Source organism: Monocercomonoides exilis (assembly GCF_001643675.1).
Source record: "Monocercomonoides exilis strain PA203 chromosome Unknown scaffold46-794033, whole genome shotgun sequence".
Taxonomy (NCBI): Eukaryota; Preaxostyla; order Oxymonadida; family Polymastigidae; genus Monocercomonoides; species Monocercomonoides exilis.
This window is the reverse complement of record NW_027150591.1, coordinates 265,447-280,059: the sequence shown is the minus strand read 5'-3', so window position 1 is coordinate 280,059 and position 14,613 is coordinate 265,447. Positions and strand designations below refer to the sequence as shown.

Below are 14,613 nucleotides of genomic sequence, written 5' to 3'. Positions count from 1 at the left end.
CTATTTCTTATCGAAAAATTCGAGGTTGTAATAAGAAAAACCCCAACAAGAAAAGAGCCGCAAATTTGAATAATAAAATCAGGAGACGCTATTTTCATGTAATAATATTAAAACACAAATTGTTTAATACAAATAAATTACCTTTTAAAATATTTCCATTATCATCCAATGCAACCTTTTTTGAAGTACAATTCTCCATAATAAAATATCAAAAAAAATAAGAAAAACTTATGGAATTTTTAATTGAAGATAAAAGATATCTTTATGAAATGACAACTTCTAAAAATTTATTAATAGCTTATGAGATACAACATTAATTAAAATTAAAATCTTTTCACCAACAACCACAACTATAAAAAATTCAAACATTTTGAATCAATAAAATAAAAGTGGTCTCAAATGTTATTAGTTGGCAGTTTGTCTCGCGGGGTATCTATCTGGGTTGTGGGCCGTGATTGTCTTTATCCAAGACATAACATTCAACTTATCCCCCATGAAATAGTGTCCTGCAAACACTCCAACCGCAGCAGCCACGCAAACCCCAGTCACCAGTGCAACCTTCCATCCTGAGCTCGAACTCTTTTTCCCTCCTTTCCCTCCTGGCTTTCCTCCTTTCGTTTTATCCTTTCCGCTTTTGACTCCAACATTCTTCTTCGCGTCTTTTGACAATATCTTTTGCTCCTTTTGTTTCTGTGTAAGCTTCTTTTTCCCGGCATTTGCTTCTTCATGAAACCGCTGGACGACATCTCCTGAGTTGCTTTTTTCCTCTTTTGCAACTATTTGCTTCGTGCTTTTCATGTCTTGCTTTGCCATTCCAAGTGTTAACAATAGCTGTGCCTTCTACGACTGAATTTGTTTTATTTAATTCAAATCCATAATTCTTCTTTTGACGTGTTTTTCTCATCGAAATGACACGATTGCTCCCATACACCCTTCTTTTTCCTGCGTCCAACTCCTTCTCCAAGTGCTCGTCACGTCCCACTGTCGTGCCGTCGTGACCATGTGAAGCGTGCTTCTTCTATGCAGAGCACTCCAACAGAAATCAGCAAAACAGTTGTTGACATTGTTCAAAAAAATCATTGGGTTGAGATCAATCTTATTTTTTGTCAAATTCTTCAGAATAAATCTCCAAATAAATTGATGGATATTTATGAAATTCAAAAATGATTCATTCTTACTGTTTGCATTCAGAAAAAATATATTTTGTTTTTATTGAGGATTTTCCATAATCTCAGATCTTTTTGTTCAAAAATGTCAAAAGTCAGTGAAATGAATCTGAAATGAAATCATTTCTTTATTAAACATAGAAAACATGTTTTTTTCCTCAAATATTTGAAATTGTTATTAAATTTCTTTTCATTTCTTTCTTTCTTTCTTTTTCTTTTTTTTAAAGAAATTCATCATTTTTCTAATATCGATAAACAAAGTATTCTAATGAAATTCAAATAAAGAGAAATTTCACCACAAAACAAAAGTTATCCATCCCACATATCAAAAATATTTTATTATGAAAATTAATTATTATTATTGTTTATTTTTCTTTATTTAGAATTATTTTTTGTGCTTAAGTTCAGAATGAAATTTTCATCAGAAGTTAAAAATGACAAAACTAATTTTGAGTGCTTGTTCATTCTTTCTTTCCTTTTGGAAAAAACGCAAATATTATATTTTCAGTCTTTTTCAACAATAAACACTTTTGATGAAATCTCACAATCAGTTAATCAAGCATCATCTTGTAATGGAGTGAAGGTTTATGTACGCATCATAAATATTAGTTTTTTTTCAAAACGCAATGAGACAAGTTGTTAAAGTTCTGTGTGTTACGAGTCTGTTCGCACGATGTTTTAATAACTGAGAAATTTGTTGAAGTGCAACCATCAAAAGTTGTTGAAAAAACTCCACTTTCCACTGTTATTGAGAGTATCCACCATTATTAACGTTCACTTTATAACCTTTTTCGAAAGGAAATAAAATGCACAGAATAGTTTTATATGAATTGGAATTTCAATGATTCGATTCTTTGATTGAATCAACATTTCGTGGAGTGAGGAGAAGGAGGAAATACGATATCAAAAATAATCACCCACATTACATTAACAATGATAAATATGTTCCATCATTGATTCCAACTTCATTCAAAACAAGCAAGCACAAAAATGGGATATAACTTCAGAAGCCACAAAAATCAGAAATGGACAAATACAGTTTTTATATATGGGTGATTATTTTTGAAATCAAATTTCTTCAATCTAAATTTTCAGTTTCAAAAATATCCGAGAATATCAACAAATGAACACTGAAAAGTAAACAAGCATATAAAAAAGATCTTCGTCTTTTTTTAGCTTTCACATTTGTTTTTTTAAAACAGTCGTGATGAATTCAGTATTTGAATTCAAAATCTCTTCCAGATGGTCAATAACATATAAAAACATTAATACCCCGAAAAAAGTTATGATTACAAAAATATTCACCCAAATGAACTTATTTAATCCAGGAGAAGTAATTCACATGAAAATACAACAAACAATTATTTATTGCATTGTTGAAAGGGAATGAGTTTGAATTTTAAAGAATTTATTAATATTGTTGCACGGCCAAAAAGGACAAACAAAGAAAAAAATAAGTGATTTCAAAAATTACGCTTCAAATGAAACTTTGTTGAATGATCGAAACAAATGAATGTATTGATGAATAATTTCGATAAATTAAGAATTAGCAAGAAAAAAACTTTTTTCTCCCATTTCAAATATTTTCTGAAAACAACTGTCTTGTTAGAATATATCTTGATACGCCCCAAACAATTCTGTCAAACAAAATCTATGACGCAGATGTGCAAGCCATTTTTTGCAAGCAACATTCATCAACTGAAAAAAATAGAGTTTTGGCTTTGCTTTTTCGAATTATCGGTGACGTGTGTAAACAAAATATTCAATAGGGGACAAAAACATGCACCCCAAAAGCACATTCATTCTGCGTGCTCTTGCAACATTCTGCCAGCATTTCTTCAACACGCTTAAAAGAGTCTTTCTTTTTCACACGAGCACACATGCACATGAAGCAGTTATTTTGTTCGCTTTCCCTTCCCTTTCCCCATTCCTCAATCCCAACTTATTTCGAGCCTTCTTCCTTCCTTTTCCCCAGCCCCGCTTGGCCATTCTTTCTCCTCGCCAAACAACACAAAGCCATTTCAAAGTGCAAGCAAATGGGCATCTGGATGGCCACAAAGGCACCTTCATTTCCCCCTTTTCCGAGCGCCTTCCTTTGGGCCCAGCTCGTCCAGCAGCTGCTCCTGCTCAGCACACAGCTCATCCAAAAGCGCTGCCTTCGCCTTGCGACGCTCCTGAAGGCTCCGCATCCGTGCTGTCCTTCTCATCTGCGTTTGTTCAAATCAAAAAAAAAAAAAAATAAGATAATAACAAATCCTCTGAAATGCTGCATATTCACAAAACTCTTCCTCAAAACCCAGAAACAAAACATAAACAGAGAACGAGCCAATCTGCAGCCGCATTCCAACAGCTCATGCAATGTTTCTCTTTTCCTCATTGCTTTTCTGCTCTTTCTCAACTTTCACTCCTCAAGCCCCAACCCCCCAACCTCCCAACCTCTCAGCCTCTCAATAAAATAAATAAAAAAACGCATCAGCAGAAACACACACAGTTGCAACAACATGTGCAAAACCATGCCCCGTGGCAGCAATCAGCAGCGAAACAGAGTCCACACGCCCATCTCCTGTCTCTCCTTCCTTCTTTCTGCTCCACACCCTTCCAAACAACGCATCCGCAGAGCGGGAAAAACTTGAAGGATTTGCTCCGCCAGCCAGCCTTGCTCCGCTCCCTGCCATCTCAAAACACCACAAACTGACCAGCTGCACAACCCCCGAGACACCCGCGATGCATGCCATCCTGCGCAAAAACACGCAACGCACCAATCATCATGGCCCACACAGTTAATAATACACATGCACACAACATTGCACAAACGAAATCCATGAGCATTCCAAAATTCAAAATCAATGAAAAAAATCGTATTCCATTTAAAATCAATTAAAATGCACAAACACAAAAATTGCATCTCAAAAAATGACACAAATCGTCTCGCACAACAAACAAACAAACAAACAAAAAATTCAGATTCATACGTAGTAACCTCGTCCTCGTAGCCGTAATGGCCAAGGCGGCAAAACATCTGCAGCGGAAGCACACACACAGCATATCCAGTTGCTCCCACCGCCAAAAGCGCATTCACTCCCTCGCTGTGCGCACACGCAACACAGCACTCGTGCATCTCATGCACAAGCACAACTGATGCGCTCGCAAACAGCCACCCGCGAAGAGGCCTTCGCCCCAATTTCTGAACAGCGCTTTGCGGCAGGCAAAAATACGCCACACGGGCAAGCACAAACCACTCAAAATACGCCCTCTTCCACAAAATCGCTTCCCAGCGAGGTGGCAGCACAGATGCATTCACACACAAAACACACAAAAAACACAGCAAAAGCAGAAAAGCACAGCAATTCTTGAAAAAAAAAGCAAATCAAAACAGCAACGCCAAACCCGGAGGCGCACCCGTAAAAACAACAGCCGAGAGAATGCTCCCAAACGAGCAGACAAAAAGCGCAGATGCGAGCGAGGGAGGCCCCTGGCGGGCCGTGGCGTCGCAGCCGAGGAAATACAATCCAGCCAGGAATATCAGCGCTCCCGACCACTCCCCCAGCGGCGCCAAGCTCCCCAGCACCGCCCCGTAAATCGCGTCGATCCACATTGTGCGTGTTGCCGATGCAGCAGAGCGAGCCTGCGGAGGACAAAGGCGCTCCAAATAATTCGACGCCCCATAAGGAAAAATCGAAAAAGAGAAATGCCATATCTTTTCAAGCAGTTTGCGAAGCCCACGCCTGCGCCTGTGCCGCCAGCCGTGGTGGAGGCCATCTGCTTCCAGATCAGCAAGGAGCTCTACTCGCAGTACTTGTACAACTCGATGGGGGCGTGCTTCCAGGCAAAAGGGCTTCCAGGTATTTTTGCTTTGTGTTTCTTTTGTGTTTGAGTGCGGGGGCTGTGGATTTTTGGGGTTTGTTTGGGGCTGCAGGGATGGCGCGGTGGATGTACAAGCAGGCGCGGGAGGAGCAGGAGCATGCGTTCAAGTTCATGGAGTGGCTCACCACAAAAGGCCAGAAAGTGAATCTTCTTCCGATCCCTGCTCCGGAGGTCCAGTGGTGTGTGCAACGTTTAATGGCCGTTTTTATTTTTCATCATCATCATTTTTTTTTTTTTGACCGACCAACTAACCAACAACATATATTTTCTTCAACTCTTTAATTATTTATTTATTTTTTTCGTTTTTGTGGGGGCTGGGGCTGCAGGTGGGACAGCCCGGTCGAGGTTTTCAAGCAGTCGCTGCACCACGAGGAGTATGTGACGAGCCTGATCCACGAGCTGGGGGAAAAGATCCTGCCGTTCGACAAAGAGCATCCGGGGCTGAAGATGCCGGAGCTGATCAAGTGGTTTGAAGAGGAGCAGGTGGAGGAAGAGAAGAGCGTTGCAGACGTGATTGGGATGTTTGAGGCGGTGGAGAAAAAGGAGAAGACGCTGGAGCAGCTGGACGGGGAGATTGCGCTTCTGCGGCAAGAGAAGTGCTAAAAGGGCTTTCGTCGGGGGCTGGGCGGCTGCCTTTGCTGAGGCTGCAGCAGGCCACAAGGAACCGGAGTTGACCTGCTTCCGCGGTGCTGTGCGAGTGCTGCGCTTGGATTTATTTATCAGCATCACTGAAGTTGCTTGAAGTTTTTTCCCACGATTATTATTGGTCTTTTTATTTATTTATTTATTTTTTTGAATGGATTTTTTATGTGTTGACTATTTGTTGCTGATGCAAGGTTTTGAATAATATCATCAACATGAACACAGCATCAGCAGATTGATTATTTTTTCAAAGCACAGAATGGCTGCTTGCTCAGCTGCTCTGAATTTTCTGTTGGCAAAGCATTGATTCTCGATTCTGGATGCTCTTTGCCGTTGTTTGTTCTGATTGGAGCGATATGTTTTTGCTCCAGTTTTGGATGAGAATTGATGTTGCCAGAAAGATTTATCACGAGAAAATTATCTTCCAAAGATTTTGGCATTATTAACGTTTTTGTGAAAGCGAATGCTCCAACCAATGCTCAAGATCATAAATCAATTTTTTTTTTGAATAACTGCTCAAAAAATCAGTTATTCTCTGCAATTTGTGCGTGTTGAAGAATTATTTCTTCAAAAGAATAAACAAACACCTTTCTTTTGATGAAGAAAAATATATTTATGAATTCAAAATAATGCATTTCAAAATGCTCACAACACTCCACTTTGAATGAGCCAATGAATAATTGAAGCAAAATCAACAGCAGTTTTTTCCTCGAATCTCTTTTTGGATTCATTTTTTTGTGAGTATTCTTTTTGTTGCAAGCACCATTCCAATTTGTTTTTCAAGAATGACCGAGCTAGGCCCAGTCATTGGAAATGCCTCATTCATCTTCCTTATTTTCAAAAAAATTCGACAATGCACACATACACAAAAACATTTCTTTTCATTTCCAATATTCGTTGATTTCTTTGTCTCAATTCCTCTCAAAAATCAAAAACAGTGACCATTTGAAAAAACAGAAAAGAAAACTTCTGAACAACAACTCAAACGAATGGAAAACTTCCAATCATCAAGTTGATGATAATTCAACAAGCCAAAACACTTTTCAAAACGAAAATAAATGATCAGAGATGCAAAAGACAACGCATCAGGTGCAAATCGATGCCTCCATTCTCGACAATTCGGCATTCTGCACAAAATGCATCAATGAACGAACATCTGTGAGAGCTGAGATATTTGCAACGTTTCCTTCTTATTTCCAGCTTTGCTTCTTGCAAGTGAAGTGGAATTCATTTTCACAAATGATAACATTACAAGTTTTTTATTTCGTGTGATCTTTTTTTATTTTCAGTTTTTCATTTCATATCAATGTTTTGAACTTCATTGATTGTTGCAACCGTCTCCCTGCTGTCGTTCTCCATGCTGCCCTGCCCATCATTCCTCGATGGAACCAGATATGTGATTGCATCCGACACTGTGAACATCGCTCCATCCTTCGGGAATCTTCCGAACAGCGCTCGCTTCACTTCCACCAGCGTCGGCCGGCTTTTCCTCTCCCCGCTCCAGCATGCCTCCACATATCTCTGCAACTCCACTGGCAGCTTTTCCAACGCAGGCCTTTCCCCATTCACAATCTTTTGCCCTGCTGTCTCTGCCTCATACTCCCCAAACGGGACCTTCAGCGTCAGGCACTCCCACAGCATCATCCCAATCGAAAACACAACTGACTTCTTTGACGCTCCCATCTTCCTGTTCATCAGCAGCTCTGGAGCCTTCCACCTCAAACACTCCTTTTTGAAATCATCCTCATCCTCAAACGCTGAGGAAGGAAGGGAGTCACTGTCATCGTCACTTGCAGACGTCACAACAGTTGATGAAGAGATGGAAGATGAATCTGAATCTGAAGAAGAGCAGTCAGAATGCATCGCAACACAGATCACCATGTGTTCTGAGAACAGCACAATGTGAGGGCTCAGATTTGTCAGCGACTGAAGTGGAACTTCACATTCTTCGAAGGAGTGGAGTGCCCCATTCACCACCCAGAACAGGATCTGAGCAGCTGTCAGCTCCCTCTCCTTCAGCGTTCCTATTGCCATCTCCTTCTTCTCATTCCTTCCATGAAGCAGCATGAACAGCGAATCTCTCAAATCCACAATCAGCTTCTCGTGAGGCGATGAACATGCCATTGCATCCACCAGATTCGACATCGACGAGGTGGTTGGACACAAATCCTCCCCACGAACAAAAGTTGAATCTGAGTCTGAAGTGTCCGTTGTTGAAGTGGATGAAATGGATGGTGAGGGAGTTCGTTTTCTCGAAATATCTTCTTTTTCCTCAACTTTTTCCAGCATCCATTCAGGAATCTTGTCTGAATCCCTTCCAAGGATGTATTCAGTGGAGCCGCTCTCAGATAGAAGATGCTCCGATGATTCTGAATGACCCAAGCTTTTCTCATTCGCCCTCTTCTTTATCCTCTCTTCATTCTTCTTCTCCGCCTCCCTCTCTGCTCTTCGCCACTGCCCCTCTGGAGACATTTCCATTGTCACCATCTCAAATGCCTTCGGATCTTTTCTGATGTTATCGTTCACAATCTCTTCCAGTTCTTCAGTTCTTCTCTTTTGTTTTCTCCATCGAACAACAAGAACAATAGATGCAATAAGAACAATAAAAAGAACAATAGCCAAAACAACAACAATTATTGGCCAAAATGATTTTCCTTCTTTTCCTCCTTCAACGATTTTTCCATTTCCTTTCACTTGAGTTTCGCTTTTGTTCTTCACAATGAAAGAATCAGTGGTCGATGGCTTATTCGAATCCCCAAACAGGATGCTCACTCTCACTTCTGCTTCATCTTCCGCCTCTCTTATCCTTTCCTTTGGCATCCTCCCCTCTGCTGCAGTCTCCGATATAAGTCTACTTTCACCAAATCCATATTTTTCAATTTGTTTTTCTTCTCCAATTTGCTTCACAACCATGAATGACAGATTGCATGGAAGCAGAAGCTTCCCTTTGAACACCGCCTCCATTTCTTATCCTTTCTCCCTTGCTTCAACGCTTTCCAACACAGGAATGAAGAATGATGAATCCCTTTCGGAAGCAATTCCTTCAAAACTGCATCCATCATTCAACATCCAAAGTGATGTATTATCCTTCCATCCATCCCCTCCTTTCAAACTCATCACATTCAATGTTCCTGAATCTGAGCAGATGATGTTTCTTCTCAGTGATGGATATCCTTCAATTGAGGGATTGTTATTCAAAAACTCTCCTTTCTCAATCGACACAGATCCTCCACTCACTGTTATTCCTCCTTCTGGTGAATTGGTAATTGTTGCGCCTTTCATCATCACAGAACTCTTCACAACATCCACAAGAGATCCTTCCCATCTGCACAAATCTTCTTCTTTATTCCGAGCTTGTTCATTTCTTCCTTTTGAATTTCCATCAAACACGCAGCTTTCCATTTTCATATCCAAACAATTCTCTAATTTCATCAATTTCACTTTTGTTGTCTATGAACTGACTCCACCACTTGTGCAATTTGTCAACTGCATTGTCTTTTTCAATGACAAGCAAGATATCATTGATTCTTCATTTCCTTTAATTGTGATATTTTCTGAATGAAACTTTTCCATGTTTAATTGTCAACATTCAATAATTTCAACAAGCGAATGAGAAACTATTGAATTGAATATCTCAAACAAATAAATCACTGATGGAAGAGAAGATGAAAGATGCAATGACGATTCATGAAGAATGAGATTTGATATTGTGCATCCGTCAAGTTGTAATTCTCCTTTTACCATATTAATGATGTGAAATGGAATAGTTGCAAATTCTGCATTTCCTTCTTCATTAGATTGTTTTGTTGTGAATGAACAATTCATCACTTCAAGAATTCCTCCTTCGGGTGATATCAGTGATTCATGTTGAGAAATGAAATTTGAATCAAACACAAAATTCACTTTCACCAATGAAACTGTTTCTCTTGTTGAAATCGATTCCCTTCTTGTTTTTTCAATCCCTGAATTCACTTCAATTTCACATTTTTCCCTGTTCTTCGAGCTCAAACTCATCTCATTCAGTTCTATCTCTCCACCTATCATGCTCTCTTCGATAACAATCATCACGCTCATAAAATCTGAAGTCAGATGCACCAATCCATGCTCAATTGAATCACATGGAAGAGCATATGTTCCACATTGTCTGTCATTCGTTCCATTCATCCTTCTCACAATGATTGTGTCACTCTGATGAATTGTCACAAATCCAATCAGATTCGTATCGGTTTGATGATCGCATTCATCTCTTCCATATATCGCATTAATTCGTGAATAATGATTCTCTCGAAGATCAAACTGAAATTGACTTTCATTGATCTGCGATGTGATATTGAAGCATTCAATGAAAATATCATTCCCCACTCTTGCCTCGTTGTCTCTGAACTTCATCCCCACATATGAAAAATCCAATTCCCCTCTTTCCTTTGTTGCCAAATACACTCCTCCTCCTCTTCCCGAACTGAGACTGCAGCTGCAATGGCTAATTGTCGAGTCAATCATCTTCATTGAACCAGACTTTCCCAATGTGAAGAATATTGCCCCTCCTTTTTCACTTGATTCTGCTTTGTCTTCAGTTATGCTGCTCGAATTCACAACCAAATCCATCTTATTCTCACTCTTTGATTCCAAAATGCTTGGCCCATTGTCACTTTTCTTCACTCCTGAAAATGATGATTTGTCAATCTCAATATTTACACATTCTTCATTTATCTTCAATCCTGGCTCAGATTCCTTGATCAATAAAATGCATCCCCCACTTTCATTCAATGATTCCACTCGAACATTCACAAAATGGCAAACAATTCCAGAATCATGAATGACAAATATGCTGTTTCCAACATTGCACGATTCCATCGACAAATCATTCACTTCCACACTGCCTCCAATCGCATCCACAAACACACAATCAAATCCATTGTTCACTCCCGCTTCTGAATGGAATGCACATCCAGTTATCATCAAATCTCCAATACTATTTGAAATAATCGTTTTGGCTGAGTTGTCAAATCTAGATGTCAGTTGGAGTTGGATGTTGGACAATTCAAGATGATGATCATTTCCCATTAAATATTCAAGTTGACTTCCAATTGTTTTTTCAAAATTCAAAGTTGCTTTCGTATCTTCTTCTCCCATTGATGGAGCCTTTTTGATCTGATAATTGGACAAGTTGAATGAATCTCGAATGAAAGTTGATCCTTCAATCTGAATTGTTTTATTTCCAATATCCTTTTTCATGTTTTTCATCCCTTTCCACATCGTGAAACATGGCTCTTCCTCACATCCACAACGAGCCACATCAAATCCTTCAGATGAGATAAATATCTCAAACGAGCTGAATGGAACGATGAACATGAACAGATCTTTGTCTGAATGAAAATCATCACTTCCCATAAACAAATTGCTGTCATTTATCATTGAGGAATAATCAAATTTGAATGAACTATTTGTCACAGAACTATTCAAATCCTTTCCCAAAATGAGCACGTTTTTTCCAATGGAAGCTTTGTTGTTCATAAACGTAGCTGTTTCCAAAAGAAAAGGCTTTTCTTCCAAACAATTTTGGCAATCCAGATGCAAGAATCCTCCTTTTCCATTGTTTGAAGAAAGTGAACAAGATGTTGCATTTGTTGATTTTATCATCAATTTTTCATTCCCTTGCAATGTCACTCTTGCAACACCTCCGTCTTCACCTTTTCCAGTGTTCTTAATGTTTGAAAAGTTGCTGTTTTCAAACAAAACAGAAGAAGCCATTACAAATGGAGAATTTGAAAATGAACAATCTGCCAAACTGCATCCTGTCAATGTACAACTTCCAGTGGTTGTGGATATCAACGAGTATTGAACAATATCTGTTGATGATTGAATGTCAAATAAACAGTTTTCAAGTTGAAGATTGTTACTCGAAGAGATCAAGGAATTCATACTTGGTGTAAATTGACTTGGAATCTGCAACTTCAAAGAAAACAAGCTGAGTGAAACTGATAATGAAATAACAGTTGTTGCTGAATCACCATTGATAGTCTTTTCAAAATGAATAGGCTTGCGTTGAATTTCATCTCCCTCATTCGCACATCCATCAGTCACAAGTGCATCTGTGAAGGAATAAATATCTTAAATTGTCCCTTCATCTTTCACTTTCACTTTCCTCTCTCCTTCTGTTCCACTTCTGTCAGTGTGGTCAATTCCACTTTTCATCGTTTTGCATGGGAAAACTTCACTTCCACACCCCAATGTGTCATGTCCATCTGTCGACACAGACACGACTATCCACTTCAAAGAAACAAGAAATACTCGCAGATCCATTTCTCCATATTTTCCATCTTCCCCAACAAATGCATTCTCATCATTAGAATATCCCGAGTAATCAAATGCAAAACGCTCTATTTTCATGCTGTTCACCAGATTCCCACTCATCACAAATATGTTCTTCCCAACTGTTTCTGAGCATCCAGAAAACGATTTCGATGAAAGCTGAAATTCTTCTTCCTTTGAACTGCAATCCAGATACATCCCTCCTCCTTTTCCTCCCTCACTCATATTCTCGCAAATACTTCCAGTAAATGAACTGTTTTCAATTGTCACATATCCTCCTTCACTCATCACCATCTTCAGTGCTCCACCTTCTTTGCTCTTCTCTGACAATGCCCTTTCAATCTTGCTTCCATTCATCACCATCCCAACACCCATATTCCCTCCAAATACAGTTGCCTCTCCGCTTCCATCAATCTCCAATCTTTGCAGTGTACAATTTAAAAGTTTCACCTTGTATTAATGATCGTTCATATTTGCTGATGAAACGTTAAATGAAAACAATGAGACTGTTGATTTCACATCTGAAATAGTGACAAAGTCCAGTTCAACCATCTTCCCTGTTGATTTGATTAAGAAATAACCAATTATGTTTTCCTTTTCTTTTGCAATACTCATTGCGCAGTTCTTCATGAACAACTCACCATTTTGAGTACTTGATTCGATCACTGCTGAGATTGATCTGCTTAAACTCGATGGAACAACAATCCCAACAATCTCCATTTCTGTCAGCCACGCTGATTTATGAACAAGTTCTTCACAAAATCCGCTAACTTCTCTTTCACATTTTATGCACACGATTGTATCAGATTAGGACTTCACACATATTCCTCCCACATCAACGCATCCAGTCATTGTTGATTTTGTTCACGTTGCTATTTCCTCTTTTGTGTTTAGTGTTCTCTTCAAATGTTTCATTTCAAAATTCACATTTTTGCATGGAGTCTTCACAAGTTCGAAAAATATATCTCTTCCACTCCAGATGTTCCATCAACATACACTAAGTAAGCCATATTTCCATCGAAAAATACAAACAAGTCCACTTCACAAACACTGAATTCTTCCATTTCGGCATTCCCAACAATCGAGTTGTCTTTTTGAGAGATTCTTATCACGAAGACGAACATGGGTTCCTTAGAAAAAGCAACAAGGGATTCACATGCAAAATACATAACTCACCCGACACTAGCCTTGTCTCCCCAAAATACCACATTAGCCTTGGAAAAGGAGGATTCTGACACCTATGAGCCTTGATTGAACTCGATCATGAGATCCCCGTCTCTTCTTCCTAAACTTAAAAACTTACTCACACAGCAGGTGGAAAAAGTGGTTCTGTTAACCGAAAATGCGCTGGCAGGGGAAGACGAGGTGAATGAGAAGCACAACAATTTGTGATCAGATGTTCACTGCCTTGAGGCGAGATAATGAAGGTGATGGCGTTTTGGGAATGAAGAATAAAGAATCCATAATTTTTTCTGAATGTTTCATTTTCTTTATCATTTTAAACAGATATACCGAAACTTTTTTTTAAAAGTTTTTTTGTTTTATTGATCTTTGAAAATAGTTGGTGATGAAAATGCAAGCTTTTCTATTTTCCATTTATGAATAAAAATTAAAAAAAAGCATGTAATCGAGCTTTATAAAATACAACAAAATATCGAATGATAATCGAATGGTTTATCTTTTCGATGGATATTCTTTATTGTTCACACACTTTAATAAAATGTGATTTTCGATTTTTGAATGTGCATATTTCATTCTTTGAAAAAACAAACATTTTCTCTTTTAGACTCATATCACAAAAAACTCACAAAAAAGAACGTGGATATTAAATGTTAAAGGTTTATTTCTAATAGAAAAATAATATTGAGCTTATAAAAAAATGCAAATTTTCAACTCTTTTGCAAAAATATATAAAAATTTTGAGCTTCTTTAAGAATTTTTTTTTTTGAAAATAAGTTTTTTCCATAAAAATATTTTTTTCAAAAAGAGAAAAGTCAAATCCGAACAGAACTTTTCTAAATAATTCATGAAGATTTATTGCGTGATTTCTTCATGATAAAAATTTTTGAGTTTTTTATACAGTGCAACATTAAAAGAATAACAAAACCTTTGCCTAACAAAATGCTGCAAACAATTTTCAAGCCCATTCATTCATTATTGATTCCCATTTTTTGCGGAATTGGTTTTATCAAAAATTGTGAAACGTTATTTTTGAAAGTAAGATAATTAATTATGAAAAACAATAACAACCATCGAGATGCAAGTGAAAGAAGAAATTTGAAGAAAAGTGAAGAAGAAAATTTCAAAAGTGTGAAACTTGATTTTGAACATTTGTTGCTCAAAAAATTGTTTTTTCCAAATCATTTTTTCAATTGCAAAGGCGGTTTCAATGAACAAAAAGCGGACTTGGAGATCAGTCATTCAGGTGTTCAAGATCGATTACAAATTGCAGAAGCCGCAATAAATGAAGATCCAAATCTTAAGAAAAAAATCAAATTACATCAAAGCCAAACATCTGAATTGAATTCGTTGAATAACTCAGAAAATAAAGCAAAGGCAAGAAATTGGACTCTTGACTTTGTAAAATGTTGTGCTGCTTTTTCTGTGAACATGAGCCATGCATGCCAGA

General features: G+C 38.2%; 7 protein-coding genes across 7 annotated transcripts; 1 reads left to right on the top strand and 6 right to left on the bottom strand.

The window, feature by feature from the left end:
• Window positions 1–405: 405 nt before the first annotated feature.
• Window positions 406–813, bottom strand: MONOS_15049 (uncharacterized protein; the record flags this gene model as incomplete). The annotated part of the gene is made up of 1 exon (XM_067867900.1): window positions 406–813. One exon carries the CDS (start codon window positions 811–813, stop codon window positions 406–408), a length of 408 nt encoding a protein of 135 aa, XP_067721554.1.
• A 2,061-nt stretch (window positions 814–2,874) lies between these two features.
• On the bottom strand, window positions 2,875–4,761 carry MONOS_18092 (uncharacterized protein; the record flags this gene model as incomplete). The annotated part of the gene is made up of 4 exons (XM_067871076.1): window positions 2,875–3,373; window positions 3,656–3,902; window positions 4,139–4,433; window positions 4,554–4,761. The coding sequence occupies 4 exons, from the start codon at window positions 4,759–4,761 to the stop codon at window positions 3,233–3,235; spliced, it is 891 nt and encodes a 296-aa protein (XP_067721553.1). The 3' UTR covers window positions 2,875–3,232.
• A 69-nt stretch (window positions 4,762–4,830) lies between these two features.
• MONOS_18091 (putative Ferritin-like domain) lies at window positions 4,831–5,824 on the top strand. Its single transcript, XM_067871075.1, has 3 exons — window positions 4,831–5,008; window positions 5,083–5,206; window positions 5,357–5,824. The coding sequence occupies exons 1-3, from the start codon at window positions 4,855–4,857 to the stop codon at window positions 5,631–5,633; spliced, it is 555 nt and encodes a 184-aa protein (XP_067721552.1). The 5' UTR covers window positions 4,831–4,854; the 3' UTR covers window positions 5,634–5,824.
• Window positions 5,825–6,744: 920 nt separating this feature from the next.
• On the bottom strand, window positions 6,745–8,585 carry MONOS_18090 (putative Protein tyrosine and serine/threonine kinase; the record flags this gene model as incomplete). Its single annotated transcript, XM_067871074.1, has 1 exon — window positions 6,745–8,585. The coding sequence occupies one exon, from the start codon at window positions 8,583–8,585 to the stop codon at window positions 6,966–6,968; it is 1,620 nt and encodes a 539-aa protein (XP_067721551.1). The 3' UTR covers window positions 6,745–6,965.
• A 54-nt stretch (window positions 8,586–8,639) lies between these two features.
• Window positions 8,640–9,080, bottom strand: MONOS_15876 (uncharacterized protein; the record flags this gene model as incomplete). The annotated part of the gene is made up of 1 exon (XM_067868777.1): window positions 8,640–9,080. The coding sequence occupies one exon, from the start codon at window positions 9,078–9,080 to the stop codon at window positions 8,640–8,642; it is 441 nt and encodes a 146-aa protein (XP_067721550.1).
• Window positions 9,081–9,254: 174 nt separating this feature from the next.
• On the bottom strand, window positions 9,255–11,063 carry MONOS_15877 (uncharacterized protein; the record flags this gene model as incomplete). The annotated part of the gene is made up of 1 exon (XM_067868778.1): window positions 9,255–11,063. The coding sequence occupies one exon, from the start codon at window positions 11,061–11,063 to the stop codon at window positions 9,255–9,257; it is 1,809 nt and encodes a 602-aa protein (XP_067721549.1).
• Window positions 11,064–11,783: 720 nt separating this feature from the next.
• Window positions 11,784–12,359, bottom strand: MONOS_15878 (uncharacterized protein; the record flags this gene model as incomplete). Its single annotated transcript, XM_067868779.1, has 1 exon — window positions 11,784–12,359. One exon carries the CDS (start codon window positions 12,357–12,359, stop codon window positions 11,784–11,786), a length of 576 nt encoding a protein of 191 aa, XP_067721548.1.
• Between the last annotated feature and the right edge of the window lie 2,254 nt (window positions 12,360–14,613).

Excerpts from the sequence above, each read along its gene's own strand:
- MONOS_18091 (XM_067871075.1), top strand. The coding sequence starts at position 4,855 with ATGCCATATCTTTTCAAGCAGTTTGCGAAGCCCACGCCTGCGCCTGTG. Across the intron at positions 5,009-5,082 it reads CCAGGCAAAAGGGCTTCCAG|GGATGGCGCGGTGGATGTAC; the intron begins GTATTTTTGCTT and ends TTGGGGCTGCAG. Across the intron at positions 5,207-5,356 it reads ATCCCTGCTCCGGAGGTCCA|GTGGGACAGCCCGGTCGAGG; the intron begins GTGGTGTGTGCA and ends CTGGGGCTGCAG.